The 11,442-nt window shown below is 23.5% G+C and overlaps 1 protein-coding gene across 1 annotated transcript; it reads right to left on the minus strand.

Annotated features, from left to right (window-relative positions):
- Positions 1-141: 141 nt before the first annotated feature.
- LOC122858457 (forkhead box protein D2-like) lies at positions 142-4,133 on the minus strand. Its single transcript, XM_044161380.1, has 3 exons — positions 3,537-4,133; positions 1,333-1,832; positions 142-638 (listed from the first exon to the last, which is right to left on the minus strand). Exons 1-3 carry the CDS (start codon positions 3,756-3,758, stop codon positions 197-199), a joined length of 1,164 nt encoding a protein of 387 aa, XP_044017315.1. The 5' UTR covers positions 3,759-4,133; the 3' UTR covers positions 142-196.
- Between the last annotated feature and the right edge of the window lie 7,309 nt (positions 4,134-11,442).

Consider the following 11,442-nt stretch of genomic DNA (forward strand, 5'->3'; position numbering starts at 1 on the left):
TATTTATAAATACACTAATTTTTTTCTAGTGTCTGAACAGTATTTTAATGTTGGTGCTTTCAGATAATAACGTGTGTTTGCTGTAAATAAAAAGAAAGTTAAAAAAAAAATAAAAAAAACCATTGGAATGTTTACGTGGAAATAAACGACTTTATTGTTAAAAATTTACAAATATTTATTTATATAAATAAAAGCATCAAGTTGGTGATAAATCATTGGAAATATCTGATGATGAAAAACTTGGAATTTCTGTTATTTCAAGATGGGGTGAATTTATAATTGGAATATGATTTGTTGGTAATAATGGTGCTGTTAAATTTCTCATTGATGATGTTGATGATTGTCCAAATGTTGCATCTTGATAGGCAGATAAAAAATGACTTTGTTCAAGGTGTAAAAGACCAGGATATATATTATAAAATGGTGATGTTGTTGATCCAATTTCATGAATGTTTTGAAATTTTTGTGATGCAAATATATTTGCTGTTGCTAGAGCATAAACAGCAGCAGCTTGATGAAGATGAAGAGGATAATTAACAAGTGGATTTGATATAGGATGATACTGTGTACTGCTATTATGCCATGCTAATAAATTTTGTGAATTTATTTCAGGAATGGGAACTCTTACATCAGCATCTCTGTAAAGAAAATATATAAAAATTATTTATCATTAAATTGGCTAGTTTAAATTATAAAAAATAATAACTATAATAATTTTTTAATAATTCATTTCTAATACTAAATTAACATTAATAAATCCAATAATTTCTTCAACAACCTCGTTAAATAGTAATTAAAAAAAAAATTTCTAAACATCATTCAAAAGCATTGTTAACAAATTTGTTCTAACAACAATTCAAAATACCATAAAATATTTTAATAAATATAAAAATATCTCCACTAAATAATAAACAAATAAATATTTTTTTTTCTACTAGAAAATATTAAAATACAGGTAATAACAAGCATGTCACGCCTAGTTTACCATACAAGTATATCATAAAAAAAAAATACCAATAAACATCAGCAATAAATAAATAATATCTACATCTATTCTATTATTATTATTGGTATTTTTTTATATATAAAAACACACATCATGATTGTAAACCACAATGCACCAGGTCGTCCAAGGGTGACACGAAGCTAAATAATAAAATGCACTTGTTCTTGTATGAAAAAAAAAAAAAAATAAAATTACTACAATATTAATTTTTCCATTACATTTTATAAACTTCCTTCTTGACAATATAATAATATAAAAAAAAAATGCTATACATTGTTAACATGATAATGGTAAAACTAGTTGTTAAATAAAAATGAAAAAATTACCTGGTTGGCCGTTGGTCGTTCGAGTTACTGGTTTCGATAATACTGTCAATGTTGAAAGACTTGGATGAATTTACAAGGGTCTTTGGCCTTATTGTGTTTAATTTTTTTTCCATAAATAATTCACTAGTTGTATCATCATTATTTTTAATAATTTTATCATCATCATTATTTAATAATAAATTTGGTATTTTGCGTATTTTGTGCTTTAAACCAGATGTCATATTTAAAAAATCTAACTGTTGTTGTGTTAATGCAATACTTTGATTGTGATATTGATTTGTTTGATAGTATGAATTATGATGATAATCAATTGATGATACTGTTGTTAATTTTGAAGTATGTTCTGATAATAATTTGCTATCATTTTTGCATTCTTTTGGTAATTTAAAACGCTTTCTTCGACGTAAATATGAACCATTTTCAAACATTGATAGAGCTGCTGGATGGAGTGCCCAGTAGGCACCTTTACCTGGCGGATTTGTGTGAGGATTTCTTGGTACCTGAGATCAAAATTTTTAGTTTTTTTTTTTTATGGATAAAATTGTTATTAATGGTATATACTTTATGCATGTTCAACAACTTTTTGAGGGTTTTAATTATGAATTTTATATTGCGTGTTACAAGAAAATTGGTAAAATATTTTAGTTAAACTTTTTGACATTTGACAGACATTTTTCAATATGACAGGTGATTTTTAATTTTTTTTTTTTTTATTTAAAACTTTTTTTGATATGATATTTCTATTTTTAAAAAATTTTTTCATTTTATTATTGACATTTGAAAAATCAGATAAAATGAATTTTTAATTTTTTAATTAAAAATTATAACAATTAAATGATAATAAAAAGAAAAAAAATATTTTTAATAGCTAAAATGAATACTTGAATTATAATTGTTAATATAAATAAAAAAGAAATTTTTTAAATAATTAATTTTAAATATAAACAAGATAAAAAAAGAAATAATTTTAAATGTAAATTTTATTTAAGAATAAATTAAAAATTGAAAATTGAATAATAATATATTTATTAAATTAAATAAATAATAAATATGTTTATATATTATAAACCCTTTTTTTTTTTTATAAAACTAAATAGTTTGTTTGCGTGTCAGACAGTTAAAACACGATGAAAACTCACGTGCCAAGTCTCATTAAAATGACAAGATAATTTCACGCCAAGTTTACATACATATACTTTAACAGATAGATAACTTGAACACACATACAAATAAATAAATAAATAACCAAATAAATAAATAAATAGAAATATAATTCAAACAAAAAAAAAAAGTGCTTAAAAGTTGCTATAAATTTGTACTTAAATTCAAACAAAAAAAAAAAAGGGAAAAAAATAACAATAAAAAATTAACGAATAAAAAAAATTTAAAAATACAAAAGGTCTTTATCAATATACAAAAAGGGTAAAATGGAAATAAAACATAATAACAGTGAATGAAAGAAAAAAAAAAAAAAATAAAAAAAACCACAAATAAAGTTGGCAATATTATTACGATAGTCAATAATTTACTCGGTTATCTAGCCAGTTGCAAGTATTTTTTGAGGGTGGGATTGATAAAGGAAGAGGTGGGGGTAAAGGGGAGGTGTAATTTCAGGTAAATGCTCGGTGAAGTGGATGATGAATACGTCGATCAAGTTATATGCAAGGAATCAACCAGGTTATATCAAAAACTCTATTACCTTGTAGAAATATAAAAAATAAAATTTATCAACAATTTTATTATTTAAATAAATTCAATAACTATTTTCATTATTTGTTTATTGAGTTGTTATTATTATTGTTAAATTGTTTAATTGATTTTTTAATTAGCTGAATTAATAAATTATCCAATTTAATTTTTGTTTTGAAATTATTTCGTTTAAATTTTTTAAAAGAATTAATTTTTAATAATTATTTCGATTCGAAAATCGAAATTTTACAAATTCAAGTTTTGATTAACTTTTTTTTAATTAAAATGTTTATTTTGATCAATTGTTTATATAATTATTGTTATTATTTATTAAATTATTAAATAAATAAATTGTTAAATATATTTTAATTTATTAATTATGAAAATTATATTTCGAAATTAATTTCGTTTCTCTATAGAAATTTTAAAGAAACATTTTTTTTTTATTGGTTTATTTATAAGGTGGCTAATTAATTGGGTAAATAATTTATGTTTAAATTTTTTTATTGACTTACCTTTATAAAACAGTCATTAAATGATAAATTATGTCTCAATGAATTTTGCCATCTTCTAGTGTCATTACGATAATATGGAAATCTATCGGCAATAAATTTATAAATATCAGCAAGCGGTAGCATTTTATCTTTTGATGACCATATTGCCATTGCTGTTAATGATATATATGAATACGGTGGCTTTTGTTCACCATTGTAAGATTCTCTTGTTGGCCTTGGCATATTTATTTTTATTTTTTCAACAATTTTATTATTTTTATTAAATTTAAAATAAATCAATAAAAGTATTTTATAATAAAAATTTGATTATTCAATTTTTCTTTTACACTTTATTTATTATTAATTATTCACATGTTTCAAGGTCAATTTGATATAGTCAAATCGATAATCAATAAACACTGATTACACTAAAAAATATAAAAATTCAAATCACCAGTTTAAATTTATTTTTTTTCATCTATTTTTGTCTGACTAAAATCTCTCTCTATCACTTAAATTTTAGAGCAAAGTTTTTTTAAATATATACTTTAAATATTCACAGTTTAACTTCACATTTATTTAACAATATTTTACGTGCACATTAATAAATAAATTAACAAAAAAAAAAATAATTATTATTGTAAAATTTTTTTTTCAAATAAATATTAAAAACACAATTTTATTTGGAAATAATTGCATTTTTATAAATTGCAATTTAGTTTTTGCGCTTGGATTAAATACACTTGCAGTAGTTGGATTTTTTTGAAATTTATTAATAAATATAGTGAGATTAAAGCGTGATCAACTGATCGTGTTACTATATCGATATTTTGTCGGATGAAAGCCGGTTGGTGTGTTGCAGTGTGTTGGGTTTCGCGTTTGCGCATCAAACAAAAAAGTATCTTCCTCTTTCACCTCGGCCTTCCTTGGCTTGAATTTTCTCCCTCTCTTAAATTTTCCCCCTTAATTTTTTTATAATAATAATAAATATAATAATGTTGAAAAAAAAAATATAAAAAGCTTAACCAGTTTGTTGCGGATAACACCGATTCGTCAGATGCTTTTAACTGGGCGGTGTTTAACTTATGCCCCAACACAAAAAACTCCACCCACAATACTAAAATTTTTTTTTTTTTATTATTTATATTATTAATAAAAAACAATATTATATTTTTAATGTAAAAAAAAAAATTAACGTTTAATATTTTTAACTTGAAATCAATCAATATCTAAATCATAAATAATTTTTTTTTCTTTTTTTTTTAAATATATATTTAAAATTAAAAAAATTAATTATTTTTTAAAATAATTTTAAATTATCAAATTTAATCAAGTAAATTTTCCATTTTTTAATTAAATTTTCCATTTTTTTAATTAAAATTTTTTTATATAAAAATTAATCATTTTTTTTTTTGCGAATTTTTTTTTCGATCTAAAAGGGTTGTTGTTGAACACGTGTAGCTTGTTATGAAAAAAAAAAAAAAAAAAAAAAATGTAACATGATGAGAAAACAAATGAGAATCCACCATTTTGTAGGCCACTTTTTTTTCCAAGATCTCTGATGATGATGATGATGATGATGATGGATCTGCAAAAGAAATTTCTTGTGGTTCAAAAAATATAATACTTGTATATTACATTTGTTTTTTTATATAATTTTTTTTTTGTTATTCGCTAAGTAGATTTAAAAAAAAAAAAATACATGCGTGATTCAGGCACGGTTATGATATCGATCAATCGGGTAATTTGACGGTTCACCATGTGCACCCTTGTAATGTTGTAATGGCTTTGCTGATGGCCATTGTTGTGCTCCTCGGCTCGTTTTACTTGTTCTTATGTATATCATTTTATTGCTGCTGTATTTTATTTAATATGTATATAAATATATTACATGCATATACTTTAACCATATAAGAATCATTTTGTTATATTAGACTTTTGATCATTATTGTAAATTAGAGGCATTTTGATGGATTCTCCTGAATAACGAAACACAGTCTCTTTTAACTCTTTTGTTATTATTTACATTTTTATTTTTATTTTTTGATGATCGACATGTGTCTTGTTTTATATATTGCCTCGTTAAATGTATTATTGAAAATATATTTTTCATTTTGAGTATATTTATCAGTCATTTATAATGTACATGAGCTTTTTTGTTTTTTTTTTAAATTAAATAAAGAAATTTCTACTTGTATGTATTAAATTAAAAAGAAAATGATTTTTAATTGATAAATATTTTATTAAATGAATGATAAATTAATCTTGAATGTTTTGATAATAGAAATTGTTTGTTTTTTATTTTAAATATTTGAAATTATTGTTGAAAAAATAATAGCAAGTAATATTTACACCGAACAATAAAATGATTAGAATTTTTTTATTTTTAAATTTCATAAAAATATACAAATAATTATCTGAAATCATTCAATTATTTATTTATCAAGATAAACATTGAAAATAATTAAAAAATATTCGTATAAATATTTGAAAAAATAGCTTTTTAAATTAATTTAAAAATTCAAGTGTTTTTATTTATTTTATTTATTTAAAATCGTGATCGATAATTGTGAAAGAGAGGTAGATAGAATATGAGTAAATGTGTTAGATTATATTTTTTTCAAAAAAAATCAAAAAAGGTATCTGATGTTTGAGGCAAATATATTCTGGCGTAGACTAAGTGCGTAGTTCACATGGTCTATGCTAGATTATATTTACCCCAATAGATTTTTCGCCAAGAGCAGATTGGAAATGTTTTCAATATGGTCTTTTTAATAAAGACTTGAAAATAAACATTCGGGATTTGAACCGGAGAGATCTCGAATAGATCTCGAATTAGATCCGGGGCTCTTGCCGACTTAACCATCAGCTCACTCGATGAACTACGAATAATAATTATACTTTATTATTGATTTGAAAAAAAAAATTCAACTTAAATTTAAATCATTCATTAAGTCATTGCATTTACTCTCATAATTTAAATTTATTTTATTTATTTATAATTATTGATGTATTTTCAGCTCACCATAATTCATAATGTTCTACATTAAATTTTCTAAAACCCATAAAAAAAAAAAAAACAATCAAAGTAATAAACCAATAAAAAAAAATTAAAAATAATAAAAATAATAATTAAATACTTGAATAAATAAACCACCATGTGTATATAAATTATAAAATAATAATAAAATTGTATTTTTTTAGATTTTTTAAATAGTTATCTATTTTCTCATTAAATTTTTTAAAACAATTTATATTTAAAAAAACATTTTGATTACATATCGTATAATAAGATCCTATATCACGTAAAGTAAATCGATATAAATATGCTTCATAATAAAATAACGATACACTTTGTACTGTCAGTATTTCTGTTGCAACAAAACCAAGATATATATTATATACACTACGATATCAATTATCGTTACTTTGCAGTTAAAACCACCCGGCTGGCAACATCATAAAACTTGATAGAACAGCCAAGTTGGCGGGGGCCTTCATCTTTAATAGCAATCATTTTTTTTTTCTTTTTTTTTTCATCTTAATATTATTATTTATTTATTATTTTTCTCGAAGCATATATATATTTTGTGGCTTTGGCAAAGCGTGTGACTTGGCCCTTGTGCACAAATAACAATAACTGTTTTTTATTTTAACGATTTAACAAATCCCCATATGATCTTATGTGAGCCAATGAAATTTTTTTTCATTTTTAATATTTCAATTGCAAATGGAAGAATAACCATTTTAACATGTTTAAAGTACGCTTGAAATATTCAATGCATCTATTTGTGTGCAACTGCTTGGAACAAAAAATATACAAAAAACAATATATAAATAAATGATTGTATATGAGACAATATAAAATGAAATATATTCAATTTATGTCGCAGCCAAGTATGGCTAAACAGCACTTTGCTTCTTCAAGTAAATTTATTTAAAGTATATCTTTGTTTTCCGGAAAAAATAAAAAAACAAGGACAAATTACATATTCAAATAAATCACAACAAATTATACATAAATGACCATGTTATTTATTTTTAAAAATAAATAAATTTCATAATTTTTTATAATTTTTTAAAATTAAAATTTAGCAAATTCTATTTCATGCTTTTTTATAAAAAAAAAAAACAATAAATGTCAAAAAATAATAAACATGTTATTTACAAAATATATAATACTATAATAAAAAAAAATATATAAATTTTATTATTATTTAAATTATTGTGTTTTGCAGTATAACATTGAGAATAAAAGAGGAAAAAAAAAGGAAAAAAAAAATTGCAAGTAGTATAGTGTATTCCTAATTTAAGGGACGAAAAAAGAGAAAAAAATAAAAAAAGAAATTGTGGGCTGGAAGAAAGTGCTGTTGGGTTTAATTTTTTATGAAGAGGGTGATAACCAGGGGGAGGTGGTAAAAAGGGGGATGAGTATAAGAGAGAGAATAAGGGAAGGGACGTAATATCTATTAAATTATTCACAGCCAGTTACCAGCTCGTCAATGAGCACCGCCCTCTTATTCCAGACACTTTTTTTTATAAATTTTTTTTTGATATTTTTTGGTCTGTTGTTCGTGGCCACCTTGTTGTCTGTCATGAGGGTCCTTGTGTCTCGTTTGAGACCCTTAATTCTCTGACCAATAAAACACGTGAATTAATCATTTAAACATGACATAATTTTATTTATAAAACAATCAAAAAAATAACATTCAATAATTACATTTTGATTTTAAATATTATCATTCAATTTGACTTGTGAAATATTTAAATTTAATTAATTTGTTAATGTGACAGAGGGGCGGTGCATTTTGCAAAAATAAAATAAAATAAAAAATGTACTCATGATAATTTAATAAACGATGTTGATTAAAATGCTTTATGAAATGATAGGGTATAACAATTCTCAGACCAGAACGCCAACCACAAAATTGAAGTCACAAAAAAATTAAATAAAAAAAAATTTGGTTCATAATGGATTTAAAAATTGAATAAATATGGACTTGATTCATTCAGTTGTTCTTGAAACACATGAATCAAGCCGATTTTATATATTGTATATAATTTTTTATTTTATTTGGAAAAAAAAATTAATATAAATTTTCTCGAGCGTAAAAATGTACTATTTTTTACTTGCCAATTGATAATTTAATAAATGACAATAAAAAATCAATTTTTATTGAATAAAATAAAATTATTTTTTTGCATTTGAATAAAGACAATTTTATATTAAAAAATTGGCAAGTAATTTTGATGTTAAAAAATAATTTCAGAGTGGTAGTAATTTAATTTTCTCCGAAGAATTTTTTTGTGGTAAAGCTTGATTTTGAAATTAATTAAAATTGTTTATAAATAATTTATTTGCAAATTGATTTTGTCGTTTATTTGGTATTTTTAAATACTTGGATGTTGGGGGATAATAAAATCAATAGTGGCTCTTTAAATAATTAAAAATTACATGAAAATTTACTGGACAAATTACGACTAAGCTTTGCTCAATTTTGCATTTACAATTATAATTTTATCAATAATAAAAAAAAGGTTTTATAACGAGAACAATGCACAAAAAATAAAACAGAAATTCAAAACGCAGGTGTTTTATTGTTCACATTAAAATAATCATTGAATAATTACTATTAATCCTAAAAATAATTACAGAATTCTGTTATAAAAAAACAGTCGTCATCGATAATTGTGAAAAAGAGGTAGATAATTTTTTTTCAAAAAAAATCAAAAGAGAAATCCCCGGTGTTTGAGGCAGATATATCCTGGCGTAGACTAAGTGCGTAGTTCACATGGTCTATGCTAAATTATATTTGCCCCAAACATTAGGAAATTATTTTCTCGCATTGTTTCCGTTATCGGATTTCTTGGGATAGTTGACTATAGACGGGATTTGAACTCGAGAATTTTAGAGTGGACGTACGGCGCTCTTGCCAACTTAACCATCAGCTCACTCGATAAACTGCGAAAAATAATTATACTTTATTATATTGATTCGAAAAAAAAAATTCAACTTGAATTTAAATCATTCAATATGTCATTGCATTTACTCTCATAATTTGAAAAAAACATCGCTAAATAATAATTGCAAAAAAATTTGATTAAAATATCTACAAAATTTCGATTGTGTCCGAAGAAATGTACAACAAATTTTCCAATAAAAATATATTTCTACAGAAAATTATTATTTCTTTATTTCGATATTATTTCTTGCATTGAAAAAAAATGAAAACAACATCCCACGATGATATATATCAACGTCCTTATTACCTCAACAACTTGCAAGACATTAATCTAAAATTTTGACTGTAATTGCAAAGCACTAATTCAATTTGTTTGAAAAATAATAATTCTAATTTTTTTTTATCACCCAGACAATATTTCCCATGGAGAAACAAAAAAAAATAAAACAACAATTCACACAAAACATAATTGTTTCAAGCACAAAAAAGCTCCAAAGAAATGGTCAATGCAAAAAAATGAAAAAAAAAAAATAAAAAGACTATATTGCACATGATAAAAAATTTGGCGTTATAATTCACGAGTTAAATTGAAGGGAATGTTGATGTTTTGGGACAAGCTGTATAAACGAAATATGAAGATGACGAAGATGAAGAAAATGAATGTAAAAAAATTAATAATAAAAAAATAAAAATAAAAAGAAGAAGAAGAAGCATCTTGAAGACGACGATGGTTGTTCATTTAGCAATTCGATACGCACTGTGAAAGCCCCCGGCATATACTCCGGTTTATAAAACCTATTCACTCTTCAATTCTTCAACATTATTAACACACACTCATACAACATTTGCACAAAAAAAAACATGATTATAATTATTTTTTTAAAATTTATATATACACACATTGGTACATCAATAAACCATCAATTTGTCTTGTACAATACACATTTTGTTGTTGTTGTATTTCAACCTCCATTAAAAACATTTTAAAATTAAAAAAAAAAAAAATTATCTACATATATCTATTGATTTGTATAGATAGATTTTGAAAATAATTATAAAAAATTTTTTTATATTGATGATCTGTGAATTAAAGTGTGAAATTGATCATCATTTTTATATTGAATTCGTGAGAGAATTGACCAGACTTCCGTCCTGCTTCTTCTATCACAAGGCCATTGTGAAATGTATTTTTTTTTTTTCTAAATTTATAACATCCTTAACAAGCCACAAGGGCAAAGAAAAAATTCAATTCATGCTTGGTGTGATTTTTTTTTTTTGTGACGATTTAGATATATACCGGAAAGTTTTATAAAAATAAAAAAAAAAATTTAAAATAAATAATAAAGTATATACTGTATGTGTATGTATAAATAAAAAATTTTGAAAAGGTTGAAGACCACCTAGGCTGTGTCAGTAGCTCGTGTCAGTAGTATTTTTTTTGTGGTCACAATGACGTGTTGAGTCTATAATGTTGCTGGTGATCGACAATATGCCATGCACTTTTAGTTCATTGTCAGTTATTTTTTACATCGAGTTTTTTTATTTATTTTTAATTCAAAGGATTACAGGTAATTTTAAAAAAGGTGTGAGAATTAATTTTGTATATTTATAAAAACAAAATTAAAAAAATTTAAAGGGACAAGAAAAAAAAATCTATGGGAATTGAATTTATTTTTGTGATGGTGAATCAATTTGTTGTTTTTTTTTTTTGATTTAATTTTAGCACGCGCTGTTTTTCATACTGTCAATGATATGCTAAAATCAATAATGAATGAATGAAGAAGAAAAAAGAGAGAGGAATTTTATTTACGAAAAATTTAAAGTTTTGTAACATAAAAAATTTACGATTTAAAATGTGATAATTTTTAGACAGCGCGAGCGTAGCCATGACTAAATACAAATTTATCGGAGAAAAATCATTAAGTTTTTCATCAACAACTTGAGGAAGATTAATCAATTTTATC

This window comes from Aphidius gifuensis, linkage group LG5 (genome assembly GCF_014905175.1).
Source record: "Aphidius gifuensis isolate YNYX2018 linkage group LG5, ASM1490517v1, whole genome shotgun sequence".
Classification (NCBI taxonomy): Eukaryota; Metazoa; Arthropoda; class Insecta; order Hymenoptera; family Braconidae; genus Aphidius; species Aphidius gifuensis.